This window comes from Brachycentrus maculatus, unplaced genomic scaffold, assembly GCF_059751285.1.
Source record: "Brachycentrus maculatus isolate JH-2025_06_01 unplaced genomic scaffold, ASM5975128v1 h1tg000055l, whole genome shotgun sequence".
In the NCBI taxonomy this organism is placed as follows: domain Eukaryota; kingdom Metazoa; phylum Arthropoda; class Insecta; order Trichoptera; family Brachycentridae; genus Brachycentrus; species Brachycentrus maculatus.
The window spans coordinates 899,405-924,218 of record NW_028280809.1 but is presented as its reverse complement, the minus strand read 5'-3'; the positions used below and the strand labels follow the sequence as shown (position 1 = coordinate 924,218).

At 31.6% G+C, this 24,814-nt stretch overlaps 2 protein-coding genes across 8 annotated transcripts; one reads left to right on the top strand and one right to left on the bottom strand.

The window, feature by feature from the left end:
• Window positions 1-574: 574 nt before the first annotated feature.
• Window positions 575-7,231, top strand: LOC148311854 (uncharacterized). 6 transcript variants are annotated; one of them, XM_088278075.1, is made up of 7 exons: window positions 575-874; window positions 1,066-1,116; window positions 2,573-2,713; window positions 4,483-4,659; window positions 5,240-5,465; window positions 5,556-5,762; window positions 5,844-7,231. In XM_088278075.1, the coding sequence occupies exons 2-7, from the start codon at window positions 1,066-1,068 to the stop codon at window positions 6,608-6,610; spliced, it is 1,569 nt and encodes a 522-aa protein (XP_088134201.1). In that variant the 5' UTR covers window positions 575-874; the 3' UTR covers window positions 6,611-7,231. The 6 variants fall into 6 exon arrangements, with proteins under 6 accessions (XP_088134201.1, XP_088134198.1, XP_088134200.1 ...); XM_088278076.1 differs by having other exon boundaries at window positions 827-961; XM_088278072.1 differs by having other exon boundaries at window positions 757-874; window positions 5,240-5,762; window positions 5,844-7,225.
• Window positions 7,228-24,337, bottom strand: flr (actin-interacting protein 1 flr). Of its 2 annotated transcripts, XM_088278069.1 has the most exons (12): window positions 24,139-24,337; window positions 23,501-23,713; window positions 19,025-19,172; window positions 17,721-17,901; window positions 16,150-16,269; window positions 15,177-15,341; window positions 13,848-14,055; window positions 12,311-12,543; window positions 11,970-12,089; window positions 10,537-10,695; window positions 9,447-9,597; window positions 7,228-9,001 (listed from the first exon to the last, which is right to left on the bottom strand). In XM_088278069.1, exons 1-12 carry the CDS (start codon window positions 24,158-24,160, stop codon window positions 8,892-8,894), a joined length of 1,830 nt encoding a protein of 609 aa, XP_088134195.1. In that variant the 5' UTR covers window positions 24,161-24,337; the 3' UTR covers window positions 7,228-8,891. The 2 variants fall into 2 exon arrangements, with proteins under 2 accessions (XP_088134195.1, XP_088134196.1); XM_088278070.1 differs by lacking the exons at window positions 23,501-23,713; window positions 24,139-24,337 and adding an exon at window positions 23,175-23,294.
• Between the last annotated feature and the right edge of the window lie 477 nt (window positions 24,338-24,814).

Genomic DNA, 24,814 nt, shown 5'->3' with positions numbered 1-24,814 from the left:
CTTGCCCATTTTCAAAAATATTGTAGGACCATATTTCTTTTGTATAAAAGGATGTTTCATCTCTGTTAAGACATCTTATATATCTTGATACCTGTCTGAGCCTTACATTCCTTTATAATGTTCTATTCAGAACCTTATAGTAAATTTTCTACCATCTCTGCACCTGAGAAAATGTAAAAAAAAACATTATATCTAGTATCATTTATATACATGTACTGAAATGCTATTTTTCATTATTGAAAAATGTATGTATGAAAGCTGTTAAAATTAAATTTTTATCTTTTAGCTACATAAAAATGTGTTTTAATAACAACAATATTTTCAAGAAACAAAATAATACCTATTATTTTAATTTTATGAAATATGTAATCTCCACTCCTAAATTTTCTTTTCTTACAGGGGTCTGCATTGGAAAATTTATTTTTTCATTCAATGCACTTATCGAGACTCTATAAAATACCCTATCCCTCTCTTTCAAATGCGCGAAAATGAAACAAAACATTAAACGATCTTCGAGTACGTAACAAAAATGGCTTCCTGTATAAAATACGTTGTAATGTATGGCGGGATTTTCGTATGTCAAAATTCATAGGAAAAATTGCGAATCTGTTGATTGATTCGAAACTTCTGGATGATATTTCGCAATGGAATATATTGCGATATTAGCTTTAATTCGAGGACGATGGTTCTATTGTTTTAAATGCGTTTTTCACGTGCATGTCATTGAATTTATTTATAATACGTAGCTCCAGGCTAGAAATAGGTGCACTTCGGGTTCTCCAGGCATTGATAAAAATAAATCAGCCTGGATTTATTTATCTGTCTCTTAACTTGTAAAACAAAATTGTAAACTACAAGACTGCAAATATTTACGGTATTGCATATTAAAAAAAGTTATTATTCGAACGGTTAGCATGGCAGTGATTGCGCACGGCGGTGTTATTTCTTTTGATGTTTTCAAGTAATGGTTATACTTTTACTATCTCATTATGACAGAGATATGTGTAATAAAATAAGTGTGCGGACATTTTTGTAAAAAGCTGACACAGTTTTTTACTCTTACAGATGGAAAGCGAATCATCTCAGCAATTTTGTCTAAGATGGCATAATCATCAGGTGAGTAGTTTTGACATGTTCATTGTGTAGTAAATATTAGTTTACTACATACTTATTTAAATTCAAATATAAAAGAATCAATGTGTTTTCACCGTTTTCTCAGCCTTCGATATCTTTTTCTTTTTATAAAAGTAATTCATCGAAGCATTTACACGTAAATTGTCGCTCTATTTGAAAATCGCGGCAAAATTAAATACCCGTATCAAAACCGACGTTGGAAAGGCAAAATGTCGCATGCAACACATAAGGGAAACGTATTTAATTGTACAGCTTGGAAATATATTTTTTGCGTCGCATATGCTTGGTTTCGTGTGATTATGGATTTTTTGAACTGTCCAAAAGTCGTCAACAGACGACTTTCAATCGACATCAATTGAGACATCGATATATCTTGAAAAGTAAGTATTTTTTATAGTCTTACTTTGAATAATAATTTAGAGTAATACTTTAAAAAAATACTTACTTTTTAAGATATATTGATACCTCAACAGAGACGAAGCATCTTTTTATACAAATGGAATATAGAAGTCCGTGGATTCATAAGGCTAACAATCTGGGATTGGCCAGCTAAAGTGATCAATTTATACACTGGCATATTTACCATTCTGCCCATAATTAAATATCAATATTGTCTGAATTTTTCCATATTGCCTTAGGATAACAAAGATCTATGTCAATATTTTATTTCATTATTCAATGTTATAAATACAAATAAAATTATATCACTTTGGTGCTAAGTGCTCAAAATGGTGTTTAAGTCCTTTCTGCTTCTACTGTCAATAAGTCGAAAATGTTTCAATTTTTAATTTATTTTATATAATAGTTAACTTGCCTCCCAAGAATCTTGTTCTTGCATTTTATTAAATGAAACATATATTTAAATAAAATTATTGATAATACAGAAAATAGCTTTTCCATATAACCAATATTTTCCATTTATTTGTACAATATATGGCTTACAATTCGAAACTCACTGCTGTGTAAATGCAATATGGAATGAACTCTAAATAATATTCACATGTTACCTAAAAACATTAAATATTTACCATAAATGATATATGTATTTTTAAAAATGTTAAAGATTTAGTTTTGTGAAAATTTCAATCCCTTCCGCCTTAATTTCTTGTTGTCATTTTAATGTTTTTTTTAAAAAGGAATCACCCGCAAAGCCTTTATTTAAGAGGTTTGTCTGCAGGCAGGATAGGGAAGGTAAATGTGAACAATACATCACAAACACCCAGACCAACTGAAAATAAATATATCTTGAATCCATTTTTGCAATTGTCGGGAATCGAATCTGCGATGCCAGTTTCGCAGTGGAGCGTCTACCCAACTACGCCACAGCAGTCTTCACTTAGGACAACTTTTTTTATCTTCTTAGATTTTTCAATACAAATTTACTATAACTTAGAGTTATTTACTATAACTAATTGGTTGTCTCATTTCCAACAAACAGAGCAGTGTTTTGGGAGGACTACCAGCTTTATTAGACTCAGGAAGATTAACCGATGTCACCCTTTGTGCTGGAGGCAGGTCCTTGAGAGCCCATCGGATAGTTCTATCAACATGTAGTCCTTACTTCATGGACATATTCAAGGTACATAAACTATCAATTTATTTCATCCTTTTACTTCAAATCGTGGCTTGAAGATGTACCAACAGATTTTATATATTTTAATTTTAAGTGTGTTGAAATACAGTTGAACCTCTCATAGCAAGCATAATTCGTTCCAGAATCTTACTCGCTAAGCAAAACACTCGTTAAATGAAACATTTTTTGTTTTGACTAGCGGGGAAGTCCCGGCTTACAAGTGAATGTTGTGAAAAATGGAATTACCCTTTCTCTGCTACTCGTTATGCGTCACTCGTTAAGGGAGTAATTTTTTCACAATTTTTTTGCTCTTTACGCAAGTTACTAGTTATGAGAGATTCCACTGTACTTGATTACTAACTTTCTTTCCTGAGCTTTTTCCCTTCTAACAGTCCTCTAAAAACCTGGACATGCCCATCGGGAGGCTACGAAACAATAGTAATATTATCCTGTAAGTTCAAACTATTCTATCTTCTACGGGTATTGCTACATTTTAAACACCTAGGATCATATTTTTTCTACCTATATTTACTTAGTTAAATTTTCATAGAAAAAGGACATTATGAAATATGTTGATAATTTATTAAATAGAATATGTTTGAGCTGAAACTTATCTCGTATGTAAAATCATAGTCGTGTCTGGGAAACTTGTCAACTCACATATACATTTTTCTTGTAACTTATTGAAGTAAAATTGTTTTAACAATGAACAATGGAGCTATTATTAGGACGAAATACAAAAGTATTCGGAGGAGTTTCAGAACATTAGTATTTTCCTATAAATAGAAAAACAATATACCTATTCACATGAAAAATTTAGAATAGTATAAAGTACTTGTGTATTGGCTATGTGTTACATTTATCTTAATTTTATAATTTTGGCAGTTATGCAACTACTAAAGACTACCCCGATGTATACTTCTCTGGTATTCTAGAAAAGGTTGTAAATATTTAGACTCATCTACTCTCAGCTAATGACTCGTCTTTCTAGAAATACAGAATGCATGGAATTTGGAAATATTTATTGTGCACATTTATTTGCTTTTTTTTTTGTATTTACGCTTGATATATTTTTCAATATTTTTGTTTCGATGTCAACAAAGTTCTACATGCTTACACAATAAAATAAAGATAATTTGTTTAGTAATGTTATTTTGTCTATAAATATTTTTAAACCATGCATTTCATAAATCAATTGTTTGTAAGAAGGAAACTTTACCAGTAGTATCAATATTCCTGATTGGCCCACACTAGATTATTCCTCCTGTTCCCAACACAGATTCAAATAAAAACATATTTATTTAGTTAGAAGAAAAAAAAATCCACTTAATGATCTATAAACCTTGTACATAATAAGCAAGGTAAATGATAAATGCAATCCCCATCTAAAAAAAAGAAACCGGTTGGAGAAAAAGTGTACCAATAAAAAAGTGGTTTAAAAGAAAGTTGTTTTATTTTATAAAGTTTAAAAAAAAAGTCTCAATATTAGATTTTTCACTATTTGTGACTTTCTAGGAACGTGATTACTTTTGTCAAATCATATTACTTCTCAAATTTTTATTGTCATGGAAATAATATTGTAAGATCATGTCAACTGTAAATACTAAAGGTGGCGACTTACCACAGCATTTCGTCGTAATGTAACATTCGCGGCGAGCATCCGAACATCGGATGGAGTACTCAGAATGAGCTCGGCTCGTTGTTACATTATGACGAAATGACTCCGGTCAGTCCCCACCATAAGGAATGCCTGTATACTGATGTGTTGTGGTTAGGAGCTGCCTTCTTCTCAGCAGCCGGTGATTGTAGTGCTGGGAGGAAGTTGGGCGGAGCTGTGCTGTCTGGTAGCCTTCATGTACGCCGGAGAAGTCACTCTGCCACGGTCTCTTCTCCCAGGACTCCTCAAGCTTGCTGCGGCACTTAGAATTACGGGACTGACAGATCTCAATGGGGTCAGTTTCCAAAACAATTATAAACCTTATTAGAAACTTTGTAGGTTTCCCAGAACCGCAACGGTAAAAAATATTATTTTTACATAAAAATAGAAGAAAATTTTCATTGGTACATTTGTAGAACCTTTAATTGAAATTAAATTTAATACTTAAAATTATCCTTTACTGGCAATATTATAAACTAGAACCTGAAGGGCTGCAATGGGAAAACTGCACTGAGGCTTGGTTGCTCAGTGTTCCCAACTGAAAATCCATAGATATGGTAAATATGCTAGAAAGAGAAAGAACATAATATCATCTATGTACATTTGTTATGTTCTCGATTTGGTTTACATTAAAGTGCTACATTTGTATATGAAACTTATTGGTTGACACTTACATATATTCTCATGGTCTTGAACTTACAATATAAAGTATGGCAATGAAAATGATGAATATGATTTTTTTGATAGTTCTTCTAAATCTTATTGTTTGAAGAATTATTTAAATTAATAAAATAGTTTTGCGTCATTTCGAATTGACCTGGAAGGTCTATTTGTGTGAAGAAGAAATAAAATTTGACATAAACTATTATTTTCAGAATATACCCGAAGTGCCCCAAACAGAATTCGACTTCAGTACGAAATTGGAAACGAATTCATCACCTGATGATCCGACACGACAGAACGACAGTGCAAGCAGCACTGAAAATACTATATCCCCCTTCCAGAAGTCCTTCGAGAGCCATCTGGCCGCCAAACACTTAGAGCCTCTTCTTGCGTCCCAACACAATTACCAGAGCCAAGCCCACGATGAGCCTTACCAAGGTATTAACATCTTCCAGAATGTCACACTCACACAACACACAGACAGAGACAAGTATTACTCAGTTAAAGAGGAATTATTATTTGATACAGATAAGATTGAGTTTGGGACGAGAAACTTGACAATACAAGGTAAGAGAAGAGGAAGAAGCAATGAGAAAAGATACTTGAACCCGGCGCTAAACGAAATAGAATCTAAAAATAGGAAGATCGACAAGATCGTAGAGAACCTGAAATGTAATCAGAAAAGAAGCCAAGAAATATTTTCGCCTGTAGGTAGGGGCAAATCGCAGCTTCATGGTTAGTATTGATTATACAATGTTTTTTAAACAGTTAAGTTATAATATTTGATTGTTATTAAAAATATATTCTCCATTACAGATCTCCAAAAGAGTTATCTGAATCTTTCTTCACCTGTCGGAGATTCAATGGAAAGGTTGAACCAAGGTCCAAAAGTTCCGACTAGCGAAATATTGCAAACGGGCAGCAAAGCCGCCGACATATTTGCCGGCAGCAATATATTTATGGAGACGGATTCCGAGAACATCGGTTGTGAAACACAAACTGAAAATTCACCAACTAATATTAAAAGTGAAACAGAGTCCAGCCCTGAAATAGTCCCCGATTTGAAGTACGTTCCACTTTCGCCGGGCATTCAGTCTATCGGTATTCATTCTCCAACTAACACAAAGTTATATGCCACTTGTTACGTGTGTCATAAACAGTTGAGTAACCAATATAACCTCCGTGTCCATTTAGAAACGCATCAGAATGCGCGACACGCATGCATCGCTTGTAGTCACGTGTCTAGGAGCAGAGACGCTCTGAGGAAACATGTCTCATATCGCCATCCTCAACTTAACACGTCTCACGGTGTCGGTCGACCGTGTAAATCCAATCAAAATATCCTCCAAAATACCATACAAAGTCTACCGAGTGCATCTAGCATGTTTAATTTCCCATGTTCAACTCCAGACACTAGTGAATCTATGGATTTGAGTGCTAATGCTAATTCGAGACGATTGAGCGGTCTAGATATCGCTAGTGTGAGCAATATCAATTCCAATTGTTCACTGGACTCAAATAATGGTGCCAAAGTGCCTGCAGACAAACTAGATACGAAGAATAAGCCGAGTTGTGGACTTTGATAATTGAATTTATTAGGTGCATGAATGTTTTGTTCCATCTGAATAATAAATAACTTAATTAAACTTTGATTTTTAAGTGTGAAGAATTTTAACAAATATTAATATACACACCTAAATAAACATTTGTTCCTTTGTTAAAAATAATATAAAGTACCCTTATGTTTGTCACATTATCTTTTTGATAAATTTTTAAACAAAAACATATCTACAAATATTATATCTTTATAAAACTGAATTGGAACAAAGGATATGAAAGCAATGCAATCAAAAGACAAAAAGTACAATTTTAGCACTAATATGTAAAATTTATTTTAAATATTGTTATGAAAAAAAGTGGTTTTATTTGTCAGTTTTATTTTATTATTAATTATTGTATGTACATATTCAAAATGCTGAGATCTCAAAAGTATGAAAACAAAATACATATTTACTCAAGGTAAACAGGGTGATTCTAGTCATGTATGAATATGGAATATATATTTCGATACTTTAAAATAATTTGTTAAATAAATATTTATTTGGATTGTTATTTAGTTATAGGAATGTTTTGTTTTTTCTGTGATAAAATGTGTTGCGTCACAAATATTTAACGTAAACAAAAATAAAGAAAGACACAATTTCCGAATTTGTTTTATTTTATACTCAAACATATTTTGTACATGCATGTTTTACAGTTAAATACAAATTTGAAAAACTTATTTATGACCAAATCTCATATAAAATGTATCAAAATGTGCAGTTTGTATTACAAAAAAATAAAGTAACAACCTGAGTTATGAAGATTTTCAATATTTATAAAAATAAATATTTTCAGAGTATACCTACTAAATAATATTATCGGGTAGAGATTATGAGACCCTAAATTGACATAATTATTGTATAAGTACAAAAAGAGGAACAAGGAAACACTTAAATTGAATTATAAACTTACAAAAAGCATTTAGTTTACGAAAATATATTAGAATTCAAAAGATATATTTAGTAGTAGGGTGTTAATATTAGTTCCAATTTTTGTTGTCATATTTCAATGTCTAAATCTCAAAATAATTTAAAATACCTATTTAGTAAATGTAGCAAATTCAGTTTAAAAAGTAAAAAAATTAAATTAAATTATCAACAAAGGATACGAGAATATGTATAAGGTATCCATTTTTTTTATAAGCTAAAAGTACGGGTTTCGAACAAAGGTCTATTTCCTTATAAATTAACACAAAAATCAAAATTACAAACGCATTTCTATATCATATATGTATTTCACAATATGATGTATCATATAGAGAAATGTATGTATATACAAAGAGGTTAAGCAAATGATTTTGAAAAAAATATAAAATAATTATTTGAAATTATTATTTTGTGAATTTATTTTATTATTTTGCAAATCAAAATATAAAATTATTATTTTGTGACCAGCTAAAATTAGAATGATATTGTGTAAGTATAAATACATATTTTTGCCTATAAATGAAATGCTAGACAATTTTGATTAATTTGTCTATTTGAACTGTTTAAAAAAAATTCAATGCAAAATTTAAATCAAATATTTTTTATATAAAAAAGAATAACCCTTATGTAACAAAAATGACTTATCAACAAAATATCTAGCTGAATACAAGTTTTACTTACTACATATGTATTTTATTCTTGCGCAGAAAACTTTTCAATCACTTTTCTGTAATGTAGCACATCTGACTTAATTTTTTGAAGTTGTTGATATTATCGCAGGTAGATAAGTGGATGGGGAATGAAGATATGAAAAATAAATTACATATCAAGGCCAATTGGTGAGAATGGAATCGTAACACCAACTTCACGATAGTCTATCCAACAGCACTGCAGTGCCTGTCAATAATGCGCATACTTACGAAAACGAATAGAAGAGATATTTAGATAAGATGTCTTTTTATGCACTCCGTGTTACATTAATACTATATTACAAATACCGTGGTACATGTCTTTGGTTGTATTATATTATTTGACGACTATTGGCAAGTATTCTTGAATAAAGATAAGTTTAGTATTAAAAGCGGGAAGATGGTTAAAATCCAACATATAAATATTTTATTTAACTCTTAATACTGTTAAGTTACTTGCGATACTAATATGTTAAATATTCAGTCATATCGTATTATATTATTATTTAGTAAAATCTATTATAAATCTCATAAAGCTAATACAGAGAAGCGGGTATAAACAGAAGAAACATTCAACACTAAAGAATAAGTTCATACACAATAACTATAGTATGTCTAATATACTCATAGATTTCACCCAGAACACCTTATGCTAATGGAACATTCCATAATTTAGTATTGCAGTCTTGGCCCACAGACACAATGGTTTCATTGTCCACCCATTCAATGTCTGTAATTTGACTTTGAGGATGAGCATCTATAAAGAAAAAAAAAACATTAACGGTTAATTCAGAATGAAAATATTTTTTATAAAAATTTATATTCAGGTAAAGCTTGTTTATTTTGAATGATGGTAATTAGTATTTTGCTATATTTGAAAATAATTTTAAAAAATTTCGTCCCTACAACAATGTTTTTATATAACACATTTGACAGTTCAAAATTCTAAAAACTATTTAACACGTAATTTATAATAAAATGACAGTAAAAAATATTTGATTATTAATTTTATTCTGTTAATGTAAGGAGAATTGTTTGAATCCAAAAGTTTGGGAAATTAAAGGTGCCTTTTGAATATTAAAATTAATGTAATTTTTATCATTGTTTTGAAATGGCAATTTTTTTTGCAATACCATGTAAACTTGCAATTTACATGACCACATATATATATATAATTAAATAATTGAGATGACGATATTTACTTTTGATGAGAAGGTGCTTGGCAGGCAAGGCTAAGTTCCATACAATAATACAAGTGTCAAGAGAGCCACTGGCAACACGCTGAGAGTCCGCGGACCAGGCGACACAGTTCACGCGAGCCGTGTGGTACCCCCATTCCTTGTTGTGAGCCAACTGAAAATGTACATAATAATGCAAACATTAAAAAAAAACATGTCACTATACAAGCATTATATTTTATTATTAGTTACAGAACTAAAGAGAAATGTTTAAGTTTGAATATCATTTATTATTTGAATTGGTATTTACTTTGTAGAATAACAAAACTTATTACATATCAGGCAAAATAAACAAATGATTCCAATGAACTTTTTATTGTTTCCCTTTGCGAAAAAAATCACACTGATGGAAACATATAAAAATTCTAAAGGAGTAATGAATTTTAAAAAATTTTTAATGGTGAACATGGATTTTTAGAAAATTACGTTAGACATTTGTACGACAGGATTATCCTGCCTGTATAATTCTTTATTTACTAAATGAAATATATAAGTTATGTATCTAGATATGGTAAATATAATTTCAAGCAGCTAAATTATATTATGTTTAGGGATAATCAAAATTCAACTTACCGTCTGTTCATTCCAAGAAAGCATAAAAAATGACAAGAGTGTTAAATTAATAAAGGTAAAACAAGTTCTAAACGAGTAGTAACTAATAAATCAACATATAAATGTTAGTACAATAAAAATATCAGTTAGGTTACAAAAATTATCTGGATGTAAAAATAAATAGTACAAATTTTAAACACACAGATGTTAGTAAGCAGGTAAAAAATAAAGTACAAATGAATAATAAAAAAAAAAGAAACAATATTTTATTATTCACAGGCATCGGCAGCATCAAAGCGAAATGAAGAATCAAACATAATGGAAATTTTATGTTTCCAGTGTCAGATATTTGCTTTTGGCTAGCCGGTGTGTATATTATCATATTGTTTCAAGGAACCTAGATAAAGTAACAACATACATACATTACAAGAAAAAAAATGGTAGGAAGATGAAAGTGCTATACAAATAATTTTGATAAATATGTGAAAATAGTATTTATTACCTTATATTCCTCAGTGGAATAAAGAATGACTTTTCTGTTGGCATCACACGCCACAAGGTATTTTCCATCCGGACTGTACTTGCAGTCTGTAATAGGACCGAGATGTTCCAACTCCTGCCCTGGTACTAACGAAGCACCTTCCAGAGTATAGATGTGAACCTATAAACATGAAAATCTATCTTATACATCTACACCACGGGTGGCCAACCCGCGACGCTCTTACGTGCGGCCCGCGGCCATGTATGAAGAATATATTTTTAAACCAGTGATATATTTGTGATACACGGTTTGATGCATCAACAAATATGCCCTCAAGTATTCTATGAGCGAGTCATGCAAATTTTTCAAAATGTTTATTACTATAGCAATACATTTTTTGTTGGTTCATTGTATGTTTTCTACTCATGATATTACTTTCTGATTACCTCCGAATTCGAATTATTTATAATATGAACTTACAAAAAACAGTAAATATGAAATTTGTTGTTTAAATAAAAATTCTAATGTCTGTATGCGGCACTTGGGAAAATTTTAAATCATTGATGCGGCCCGGGATGCTATTTAGGTTGGCCAGGCCTGATCCACATAAACAACAATGCTCAATATTTTTTTGACATTTCAAAATAGATGAACGAATCACTTAACCAGTTCCCAGCTTAGCCCGAGTGTGACTCGAGGAAAATCTTATTCCAACTCCTCGGTTTTATTTGCCTGAGCCAAATGTATTATACACTTTTATAACACTGCGTCAATATGATGAAGTGCCCTATGTACTACTAGGTGAGAATAAGGGTTAGAAGAAGAAATATATGTATTTGTTTTTATTGACTAACCCGAGGGGTGTTTGGACAGTCTTGTTTCAAATTGTTTGGTGAAATTTTTTCACCAAAATTAGACTGGTTAAAGGGGAATATCCTCCTAACTCTTGTCAGCACCCAAAGGTGCGTAGGGCACTGCATTATATTGATGCAGTGTTATCTTGGTTGTTAATTAAAAGTGTTCTAAGACAAAGACTCCAATTCTAAAATACCTAGTATAAGTTTCTTTATATGTATAGTGGTCTGCCTCCGTGGTGTAATGGTTAGCGTGTTTAGCTACCGTGCTGGAGGTCCCAGGTTCGATTCCCAGGGGGGGAAAAATATATATTAGTGATTTTACACTCTAATGTTTATTTAATATCACCCAGGACTGGTCCCTGTAGCACAGGAATGATCACTTTGCCTTCATGTAAGTAATTATTAAGATAGTACTGCGTTAATACGATGCAGTGCCCTATGCACCATTGGGTGCGGAAAAGGGTTTAAAAAAAATATATAGTGAGTTAGTGATATTGTTTATTTGACCAATAAGTGTGTGAATCATTATTTTGTCTGTTTTTTTTTACTATCAAAGTAACAAATAGATGGTAAAATTATAATTGCATTTAATGTTACCTTATTATCCGTAGAACCCCCTATAGCTACATGTCCCGTGTGCTGGTTGATTGTTACGGAACTTGGCTCGTACAAAACTGGGACGGAAGACACTTTTTTATCATCCACAAGCACCAATAACTGGGAACAAAATAAAAATTATATTGTTAAGAACACGTTGCGCATAAATTCCATCACGCTAAACTGTAGTAGTTGCTTTCATTTTTCAAATTCGGACTGCCGGACGGTCAAATTCCGGGTAGAGGACAATCGCCATATCTGTCTCATCCGAATGTGTATACGGTAAAATTAAATATTTTTGGCACATATTATTCTCGTGCGTGTATAGCAGTTAAAATTACCTCTTTGACAGTAGTGACTATAACAGTGGACTTCTCCTTATAAATGTCCATGGCTCGAGGCTGCGAACCCAAGGCTACAGCTACTGGGCCGTAGTCTCCCGCGGCCCCCTCCTCGCCGTGAGAAGCCTTCCTCAGCGTGTCATCGATACCACACGAGTATATCGCATTTTCTGAGCAGACTAGACCGTTGATCTGGTTTCCGTGACCGGCCCCATTGATCCTATCGTTAGTACCTGGAAGAATAAAAATTGCAAATTTAATTGATAATAATATGAGTTTATAACATTTTGAGTGTGTCCAAATACTTGTTCACAAAATCTGGATTATCTTCAATTACAGTAGTTATTTTCATATTAAAATTAAATTAATTAAATTTAATATAATATGAGTTAATAAAACTGAAAAAATCTGGCACATATCGCTCACTCCTTTCAAGAACGTCATAAATCAAAAAACTTGATTTTTCAGGAGAACATTTTTAAAGTTTAAAAAATACAATGTTTTAAAAATAAATATCTAGCCACTTAGTGAACTTTTTACTACGCAACAGATCTTTTTGGGTAAAACCTGAAGATTTTTTCTCCATTTGAAAAAAAAATAGTTTTATTAAAAAATATAATTAAACAATACCTTTTCTTCAAAATGCAAGAACAACACTTTCTGCCCTGTAGCGGGTAAAATTAAGTTAAAAATATGCCTCTTTTTCTGGGATATAGTACATTTTCTGGGCATTCCGAAAATATGCTCAACTGAAAAATGACGATTTTTGATTTATGACGTTCTTGAAAGGAGTGAGCGATATGCTTCCTTGCTTCAATTTGTATTTTAAACACTGTATGCCTACATTTATATTAAATTTGAAAAGACACCTGATATTTACTTTTAATTTATATTTAGACATATTTTTTGAAGATATAAATCTAAATTGCAAATAAATCATTTATTTGTTTGATTTAATAAAAACTTTCAAATAGTGTGCTCTGCTGTCGTGATTGTTTTGTCACCTGAATATTTGTATTTATTTAATGAAAATATCACCAATATCAGTAGATTAATAGCAATATTATAGGGAATTAAGGACCATATAAGGATAACTCATTATACGTTGATAATATTATAATTTCTCAGAGGTGTATTTGTATTTGTGTACATTAACTTTTCCGAGAGTGTGGACGTAAATGAATGTCAGTGCAAATTTTCTTTAAAGGAGTATCAACGTTAATGAACGTCCGAATCCGTCTGTCAGTTGGTATGATGTAACTTGTATAGCAATTACATATGTGGATAAATATCCACATATGTCATTGCTATATGTATGTGACTTAGTCATAAAATAAACCTACAGATGGTTAGCTTTATTTATAATAAAATAAAAATTACATAATTTCTATCTTCATAATACATGGTTTTCATGACAAAAACATTTTTTTTTCATTTAAAAAGAACCCACTTCTCAGAGAAAGTTGGACATCAATTATTGTGCTCCTGGAAAGGTTAATAAGATTTAGAATTTACTCAAAATATTGTTAAGGCTTACCTAATTTAGCATCCCACTTGGTGACCCACCCATCGTGACTGGCTGTATAAATATTGGTTCTGTCTTCACTCAGTGCCAGTCTTGTGATGGGTTTGTTGTGGCCCTTGATGATGCGGAGAGGCTTGGAGGGATCGTTGATGTCCAGGTAGTTGATGAAACCACTCAGAGACACGGACAGCATGTGAGGGCCTTGCCACAAGCAAGATACCTGGAATTATTCAAATATTGTATGAATAAGAAAGCAGGCGGATCAATACAGAGGCTGTTGAGGTTTTAGCTGGAAGTATACAAACATGCGAATTGGTAACAAGCTATAAAACAAAAAATACATAAGTATAAAAGGGTTGAAATGACAGGCATAAAATGAGTTGTTGGGTAATATATCCAAAATAAAACAAGTTTTGGTTGGATTGAATTCTACATTTATTTATGTATATCTTAATACGTGACGCGTTTCGTCTTCTTAGGACATTATCAAACACTGATTATTGAGTGTTTGATAATGTCCTAAGAAGACGAAACGCGTCACGTATTAAGATATACATAAATAAATGTAGAATTCAATCCAACAAAAAACTTGTTTTATTTTGGATATATTACCCAACAATTCAATATGGAATTCTATCAACTGTCTGCAGTTACAATAAATAAAATGAGTTACTTATACAGTTTTATAAATATTATTTATGTCTCTGGGAGCAGTATAGTGGGAGTGGTCAGTGGGTGTCAGAATCGATGCCCATTTACTTTATAAAAAATAACAGTGATTCATTCAACAAATCTTGTAATTCATTATGGAATGAGAGCATTTGTCCTTTTATTAGTCATGGTGGAAAAATTCAGGCTATTAAATGTACCCAGTTTCGTGCCATTTTGATGATTCGTAAAGCTTCAGTAATCAAAAATTGGTCAATGATTTGGATGAAACGGGTCTATGACATCAGCATACTTATTAAACAAAAACAAAAACCACTTACAGCTAGGATGCTGCATAATATTAACATAGATTCTGAATAGTTAAAACATTGTTTGCGGGAAATGCTTAAAAGTGTCATTTACATACTATCAGTAGAAACTGGGAGACGCTTACAAGCGTTCTATTTGGTTATTTTTGATAGAGCGTGAGAGACACCAAACAACATTGAACAGATCGGAGTTGGGTTTGCAGTTACTTGTGATTAGTATACTGAGGGTCGGGCGGCAGACTGAGTATAATTAGGGTCGGGGTTTATGAAAAAACCGCCCGACAACAAAGTGTTAATTCTTAAAGGGAAACTACTGGCAATCTAAGAAAAAAACATAGAAAAAGAGAAATTAGTTAATTTTTACCTGTTGGTCATCAACAGTGTTGCCAATGACGAACTCGCTAACCATCTGGCTAGTCTCCACATCCCACAGACGGCAAGTCTTGTCTCCCGAACAGCTGAGAAGCTGCTTCCCATCGCCAGACCAGGCGATGCCATATACACCCCCTTTGTGAGCGGGACTACCAATCTAAAAATGGCAAATCACATAGTTTTAGATGTTAATTTCTACTGTTAATTTACAGTTTGCAATTATTAGAGAATAACAATGATCAAGAAGAGCAGCACACCCTCGGAGAGTCGGTTTCCTACTAGGATCAAAGTAAACGAGAGATTCGCCCATAAGTGGCTTTGTCGAGTCCAGGGTTATCATTACATAAAAGAGCTAAGCAGACTATGATAAAATCTATAAATTCAATTTTCAAATGGAATGTGCTATTTTGAAAAAAAATATCAAAATTGAAAACACAATAATGCATGTGAATGACAGCTGTGTGAAGGTTTCTTTCTCTTTTAGCCTGCTTGTCTTTTTCTAGCACTTAAAGGTGGAGACTGACCGGAGCATTTCGTCGTAATATAACGTCGTAACATCGCTCGCGGCGAGCATCACCGAGCATCCGAAACTATAGGTGGAGCGGTTGGCTCGGTGTACTGACTGCCTGAATGCTCGCATCGTAACGTGTTACGTTACGACGAAATACTCCGGTCAGTCTCCACCTCTAGATATGCTCATGTTAATTTTTACACATCCCGTTGGTAACAATACGCAAACAATTTCAAATCAAATTTGCATAGTCATTCCCGTCATAGCATTTCAGTAGGTACCTACTAGAGCTTAATAGAAAAATAAAGCATTGTGGTTTTCACTTGCCCTCTAAGCCTTATACTTAATCCGCATACATTTCATAAAAAAAACTTTTATCAGAGCAGATTATTATCTACTTCGTAATAAAACAAAGCGATAACTATTTAGTTAGGGCGTAAATAATGTTTCTTACCTCTCCCTTGAGCTCGGAGCTGGTGCCATCATACATGAATATTTTGCCATCAAAACCAGCGGAGGCAAATACACTGCCATTAGGAGAATATCTCACAGCCTGCACAAACCTTGTGTGCTCCTGAAAAAATAAACAAAAAATTTAAACAGATATTCTGACCACACTGCAAAAACTTGATTGACCTCTAACATTTCCTTGGGAAAAAATTATTCTATTTACTAATTTACAAAAAAAAACTGACCTAAAAACAAACTGAAATCAGCAAATATTGCATTTTATTCATTAGTTTGAATGGGACATGCTGCCATATTAACTTCTTCAAACCCCTTATCTGCACCCCAATGGTGCATAGGGCACTGTATCATATAAATACGGACAATATTATGGCCATATTAAAGATATGTTAAAAATTTAAAATCTAAAAAAAAAACTTAGTAGATATGTTATTTTTTAAACAAATTTACCATAATACTTAAGAATACATACTGTGTTTTACAATCATCAAATTTAATTCTTAACATATTGTTGTCAGGTGATATTTTAATCAACCCCGACCTTAATTAGTGTACTAATTAGGGTCATATACTAATTACAAGCAACCTAATCAAAAGTAACTGCAAACCCGATTCAGATCTGAACAGTGTTTGGCATTTCGCGCTCTACAAAAGTAAGCAAATAGAACGCTTGTAAGCGTCTCCCGCTCTCTACTAAAAGTATGTAAAAGACGTTTTTAAGCGTTTCCCAGAAACAATGTTGTTCATGCCAAAAATTGTGTACTTTTTATAACAATTTGTTTATTAAAATTGTAGGCATAAATGTATTCGAGAAGAACAAAGAGACGCAGTTCTAAATGTTTACAATATTGTCCCCACTACATACCTCGTCTTTAAAATCGTATATAAGGGGTGGAGGGCCAATATTGGTGTGCTCAGATTAGATTTTGATTTTGATTTATTATTTATTTATTTATTTTATTTATTTATTTATTTATTTTCATAATACATAGATACATTCAATATACATATTCATTTCATATACACATTTATTATACGTATTACGGCTCTTTAGGCATGGCCTGTGTTGAGCCGAATACTAACATGGTAATACAAAGTTTATATATATATATATATATTTTTTAATTTTTAATATATATATATTTTTTTAATGATTAGATTATAAACATAACATACAGGAGATACAAAAATAATTTATAGTTTAAGGTTTTTCAATGTGATAATTACACCTGGACTTTAATTAATTAATTAATATTCAAACGTATATGTATACATCGCGCTCGCTCTTTTTATATTAGTGTCGCTTTGTTCTTCTCGCCCTAATAAGTGTTATAATTTTCGTTATATTGGTTTCGCTTTGTTCTTTTCACTTTGTAATTTTTTATACATAAATAATTGTCTTCATTTGCGCGTTTCCGTCTTCCTCATCGCAAGTGTTCCAATACCATTAGACGAAACAAATGTGTTAAAATTAATTTTAAAAATATCAGCTATGCAAAGCATGGTAAAGTGTAAGATTTTTTAATAATTTGAATGTAGAAGTTGATAAAATATTACTTGTTTTGTGCACTTGAATTTGAATGGAGGGCCTTCGAAAACTGCGACGGTGTTGTCTTCAGAGGCTGTCAGAACCCGGAAGGGCCTTGCTGGACGGAAGTCAACCGCATTCAGCGGCTTGGCCTGACCGCTGATCTCTCCCACAGAGGTTCCAGTGTCAGACATGAACACGTGGCCAAATCTATGAACAAAAGAAGTAAAATATAAGATTGTATATTGAATGTGAAATGAAAAAAAATAATAATGAAAAATTCACACAGGATGACAAAAACTAAGTTACCTAAGTTTGTATTATTTTTTGACATCTCATCAAAGATGAAGAGGAATATGGAAGTCTGGGCATTTACGGGGCTGACGACCGTCATAGGCTGGTTTAAGTGATCACCCATTATTGACAATCACACTACTCAAATTCTTGGAAGCTCTATATGTATGATCCAATGATATATAAAAAAAATAACAACGTTTCTGAATTGGATCATACATATAGAGCTTCCAAGAATTTGAGTAGTGTGGTTGTCAATAATGGGTAGAATTGGTGAATGTTACACGTGTGTAAAGTGATTACTTAAACCAGCCTATGACGGTCGTCAGCCCCGTAAATGCCCAGACTTCCATATTCTTCTTCATCTTTGATGAGATATCAAAAAAATTAAATGAGAATAACTCCTGTAATTAGAGATAATCCAGATTTTGTGAACAAGTATTTGGACACACTCAAAATGTTGTACCTAAGTTTATTTGTTATAGCAGTTATAAAGACGATTTATTTTTTGGATCTTGGTGCCCAAGTATTACTGTAAATGATGCTAAGTACTTGAGATAAGTACATTTGATTGTAAGTAAAAAAAAATTCCTGCATTCGTACTTTCACTAAAAATTTGTACTTACTCCAGTTACTGTGTATTATCTTAAATAGATATAACAAATGTTATGGCGATATTTCTAAGTTATATAACACAAAACTTCAAAATGATTTTTTTTAGAGACTTGTTTGCAGTTTAATTTATGGTGATTTTATGTTTTGGTGATGCTTTAGGCAAAGAAATGTCATCATAGCATTGGTCGATTAGTACTTTAGCCCAAAAGAAAGTATTTAAATAAAATTAAATATCTATAAGTTCTAAGAGCTATAACTCGACCAAAGCATCCTGTTACATATTAGAAACATTTATGTAGACAATGAAAAAACGTTTTTTATGCTGGTTTATTCAATGATAAAATGGTATTTATCTGTACGGTGTAACTTGTAATAAATTGAAGGACATTATATATGTATTTTACAATATTTTATGGCAAATTACCTCTCCCTGCCATCTCCAACAACGCACATCCTCTGATTGTCAGCACTCCATGCAATGTCCTTAATAGGACCTCCCAGAGGCTGAAACTCATTTTTCAGAATATGTTCCTTGTTGACCGTGTCCCAAATTCTCACCTTACCGGAAACATCTGTAAACAAGTAATATAATCTCTCCTTAAAAGAATTCCTTCCTACTGATGTTATTGGTTAGGAAAAAAATATAGGGTACTGAAAACAAAAAATAATTATGTGATATGCCAAAATATTTTCTGTTCCCTAAACACACCTAATGGTACATAGAGCAGTGCATCAAATAATGTATCATTACCTTTATCGCTGTTATTTATTGTTTTGGCATTCACTTTGTGGTAAAGTACATGATTAAATTATAAATAAAACAATTGTTTTCTACCACTTGAGTATATATTGTTACGACTTGTTTCAAAACTATAGATGCTTTCATCTACAGGTTTGAAAATAAATTTATAGTTAATATTCAAACATAAGTAACGTCGTAAGTTTATATTCAAACCCGTAGATGGAAGCATCTGAAGCTTCCGAAACTAGTCGTAACAATATAATACTCAAGTGGTAAAAAACAAGTGTTTTATTTATAATTTACCTTTATCGCTAATCAGACGAAGGAAAGGTGGTCATTCTAACTCTTCAAGTGACACATTTAAAGGGCATTATAACAATGCTGACAGATGAAGGAATTAGACACATAAATGAATGAATCCTAAATGGTCACTGTGACTGCCCTATGCAAGAGATGTATCAACTTAACCTAAAAGTGTATTTGTGGGGTTATTACTAAAAGCTATATTGTCCCTACCTAATTCTACCTAAACCCAAAAAATCCCTTTCCCGCAGAGTGGTTTTAGATTAGAGTAAAATGCCAAATTTTATAGCAGTCGTCAATTCCACTACAGTCAATCAATTTTAAAAATCGCTTGAATCCATTCTGAAGTTCTTCCTTCAGATACCTGCCTATAATCCAATAATAAAAAATAAACAAGAAAGTAATCTGAAAGGGTTATAAGGTGAGTCAAATAAAATGTGACATTAACATAATCAGTGTTTGTGATAAGATATTAAATCAACTCTATAGATAAGGTGATTTAAAATATTACAAAATTTCTTATATTATGTACAAATATGGACATAAAACATTAATATTTAATCAGTATCCGTAATAAGTAATAATAAACATGAATACAATCAATAATATTATTATGACTTAAATTTTAATGGTTTATTTTATGATTTGCAGTCATTAAAACATGTCTTTATGGGTACATTTTTATGCATGCTAAACACACTTTCATTTTTATGTAAAAATTCATACTAAATGCACTCATATTCTGAATCGTCAGCAAGTAAAGAAGAAAATAATGATGACGAGGAAAAAGTTAATATTCATCACATTAGATGTACCAATTATTAAACTAGACTAACGACATGAATTCAGATGATTAATGATGTAATTTGAAACAATGAGTGAATTACAATTTATTTTGTCCATACTCAGAAAAATGTAATTAATGGCACAAATATTATTTGATACTGTGCTCAATGTTGATATTTTATCACAATGGATTGTAAAAATGATGAAAATGCAGTGGTGGATTGTCATAAAGCAATCTTCACCCAGAGCCTATGAATTTTAAAGACCTTAATATTGGCCCTTTCTTTTCAAAGTTCTTAGTTACAAAATATCATAAATACATTTGCAAGAAAATAAAAGAATTAGTTAAATAAAAAAAATTACATTTTGCTTTTGGGGCCCTATTTTAGAAAGTCTTCCCCACTGGACATGAACAAAAGTGCAATGTGCTTAAAATTCTATACAAATATTGTAATTGATGAAATCAGTGATATTAAAGTGGCTTTTGTTTTTCAAGTATTATTTGTATTTACAAAAATATGTTGAAAATGTATGTAAATAAAATCTGCGTAACACATTGTTGTCAGGCAGTTTTTTCATCAACTCCGACCCTAAGTAGTACATTAATTAGGGTCGTATACTACTCACAAGTAACTGTAAACCCAATTCCGATCTGAACAGTGATTTTTGGTTTTTTGGCATCTCTTGCGCCTTCCACTCTTTACTCCATGGTATTTAAAATATGCTTTTAAGCGTTTCCCGCAAACAATGTGCTAATATAAATATGTTTTTTATGAATTTTAATTACAACTCCATCAATAGAAAATAATCGGCATAAAAATATCTTTGAATCAAGATACAATATAAAGTGCTATGAAAATATATATGTATATCTTGGAAGATTGATCAGTTAGAAAGAGTGCCTCAGACTTAAATTGTGCTTGTGCCCCTTAAATGTTTAATTTGCCACCGTCAAATGTATCATTAAGTTTTATACTTAATATTTGAATATACCTTCTGTACTTGTAATTTCTATTAATAATAACTACTTTTTAGTTTACATTATTAATATATACGCCTCAAATGTAAGTTTGTCATGTATATATTTATTATCGAATAAATTGAAATCTTCATATTGCATAAACTGACATAATTATCAATGTATTGTGATACGTTACTTTTAATTTTCATTACACAAATTACATAAAAATGTCGTAATTCTAGAACATTCTCCGAGTTCATTCCCACATTTAATAATATGTCATAACATCCATATTATACTATCTAGTAAATATACTAAATGCTGTGGATCACTTGGCATCTTGCCAATCAGATTATTTCCTACTCGCACGCATTAATAGGCCAGACAATTTTTCCCACCTATTTAAAATATAATCACCAAAACTTATAGTTAAGCTAATAATTTTATAAATATGTACATATGTAAAAAAAATGGTCTAAATTAAAAACAAGATAAAATAACAAAAATAATCCATATTTTGTTTCATAGTTCAACAAAACTGTAAAATAATATCTTAAAACACAACAGGTGGTCAGTGTTCTGAATGTTTTAATCAGAAGTTATGAATAAAGAAAACATTATACAAGCCTTCCAGCTGTTCTAAGCATTATGACTTGTCAGTCTATTTTTGCTCTCAGTAAAAAGTGTGAAAATAGAAATAGAGAATTCTAATAGTATTATTTGTAGCTAATTTTATTCATAACACAAACATTTTATACACCTGTATGTCAAAGGGATATTCCAATATGAAGATAATAACATCCTAAGTTAGGCGACACATTTCAGGTATATAAAAAGGAAATCTAAAGAAATAAATATTCTATTAGATAACAATTACAGTAGAGCCTTATAAAATTTCACATAAATAATTATATTTCAAATATCTAATACCCAAGCATTTTATATTAAAATAAGTAATGATAAATAGTTAGGGCGTTTGTGCACTACCCGTAATTTTACTGTCCGGCAGTCTGGTTTGAAAAATGAAAGCGACTACGGCAGTTTAGCGTGATCAAATTTACGTGCAACGTGTTCACGTACTGATTAAGAGCACCGATCCGAAGAAAGATGGACAAAAGCACAAGCCAATCCAAGCCAATCATCGTTTTATCACACTAACTGACATACTGGATGGTAAAATTCCGTGTAGTGCACAAACGTCCTTAGTGTGTTTGTATATTAAAAACATATCTGGCGTACGAAAGATTTTTTAAAGAAATTTCAATTAATATAAATTGGTGATTTTGGACTCCGAATTTAATTTTAATTCTGGTGTTTTAACAATTGTTTGAATTTTACTGTTGATTATTTTATATATTTTCTCCAATATTCCCTATTTTAATTTGATTTTATTTTTTTCTGTTTAAAATTGAACTTATTTTTCTGGATTAAAATTATTACAATTAGCTTCATATCATGTTGCGCATTATATTATATATCCATGCACAGGCTATGCTTGTAGGATTTTATGTTTATGTTTTGAATATAAATAAATGAATGTATGTACCAGGAAATGATGAAGTGAAATGTAAATAAAAATTTATAAACAAACAAATTTAATAATAAATATTGAGTTTTTATTTCCATTTTCACTCTTAACACTTAGTACTAAAATTCAAGTTATATAGTGTTTTGCGAAACACACACACATATATATATATATACATAACATAAGGATATTCTATACCACTTTTATTCAGATCTTATATTTGAGAAGGAATACATTCACCACATTTATATTACCTGATTACCATATCAAAACATTAGCGGGATAATTTTATTAGTGACAATATTTAAGGTGGATTACTCAAACCGATAATTTTTTTTATCTCCTGTTCATTTTTAGTCCTGTTTAATATAAGTAAGTATAAACAAGCATGAATGATAATTTTTTTACACCAGTTGCAACATGACAAATTTGGCTAAGTAAAAACACAAAAACATATGAGTTGCCATTTTTAGAGACAATATTTAAATCTGCAAAAATTTGAAAACAGAATATCAATTAATTATCGGGATACATGCATTTCTAGATGGGGAAGTACTGAATAATTTATTTTTTAAATTACCTCCTGAAGCGATGTAGAAACCGCTTGGTGAATATTTTGCGACATTAACAGCACAGGAATGTTCAGTGTAGACATCAGAAATGGCCGGATTATCAATATTACGAATGATCACAGAATTTCCATTGGTATACAAAAAGTTTTTCCCCTTTGGATCCCCACCGAGAACCAATGGGGTTCCACGTTGGGTACGAGGAAGAGCAGCATAAATGTATTCTGCAAGACAAAAAATAATTAATTATGAAAAATATCACTTAAAAAAAATCAATTGCCGAATCAGAAAAAAAGCAGTGCTGTTGTTGAAAAAGTTTTTATCGAGAGTCGACTGTGAGATGCATTTTGTAAAAGGAAACTGTATTTAATCAACAGGATAGTATTTTGGGCGTACTTCCGCGTCATAAATAGTATTTACTTTGTAACTGTTTATTTTTATTTTCTTAGTAAAATAAACGTTCAATTTCTTTTTTCTTTAAATGCAAACTCTAGCTAGATTGGGTGGTTCGGATTAGAGAGCATGAATAGATTAAAATATAAATACTAAACTCTATATGGCAAGTGAACCGTGCAACCGGCAAACCCAATTTACGGGATGGTGAATCACTGCTAGATTAGAAAATAAGGTTATTTTGAATTGTACTTACTGTTCGAATATGCTTGAGACATTTTAATTATTAAATTCTAAAAGCGCTTCGGTAAATTATGGACTAATCCCGATCAAAATAGAACAAACTCTAAATGAAAACCGCACGTCGCCCGCAACGAAGAGCGAGATTTCCTATGCGCAGTGACGTACAACTCCTTATTTGGCAGATGCCGTCTGACATATTCGGTCGGTAAAACAGATTCGCCGTGTTCGAGTGGGAGTTGTTTATTATTAACATGTGGATAAAAAATGATAAGAATGTAATTTAGCAAAAAATTATTTCAAAATTGTTAGTTGCTGAAGTCGAAACCATAATCATAAATAAATTTGAATAAAAACGTATTTCAATGTAAAAATTGTATAAACTTTGTGTATATACTAACTTCATAATACTTGTACTTCCTTGCTGATTAGCGAGTTTGGGTACCGAGCTGGGGGTCCCGAGTTCGACTCCCAAGGGGGTTAAAATAAATATGTGATTTTTAACTGTAATATAAATATTTATCAACTACCTGGACTGGTACTGCTCAAAACTGATCATTTTGATTTCGCGTAATTAATGATGCGTCGATACGATGCAGTGCCCTGTGCACCATTAGGTGCGGATAAAAGTTTTGCTAGAAACAAAAATTATTTTTATTCCTGCGGAACTGTGCGATAATTAGTTAGATTAC

Coding starts and splice junctions, on each gene's coding strand:
- LOC148311854 (XM_088278072.1), top strand. CDS start 1,066: ATGGAAAGCGAATCATCTCAGCAATTTTGTCTAAGATGGCATAATCAT. Junction 2,714..4,482: donor ACTTCATGGACATATTCAAG/GTACATAAACTA, acceptor TGTTGTGGTTAG/GAGCTGCCTTCTTCTCAGCA. Junction 4,660..5,239: donor GACTGACAGATCTCAATGGG/GTCAGTTTCCAA, acceptor TATTATTTTCAG/AATATACCCGAAGTGCCCCA.
- flr (XM_088278069.1), bottom strand. CDS start 24,160: ATGTCTCAAGCATATTCGAACA. Junction 12,090..12,310: donor TAGTCACTACTGTCAAAGAG/GTAATTTTAACT, acceptor TTTTGTTCCCAG/TTATTGGTGCTTGTGGATGA. Junction 10,696..11,969: donor GGGGTTCTACGGATAATAAG/GTAACATTAAAT, acceptor TCATGTTTATAG/GTTCACATCTATACTCTGGA.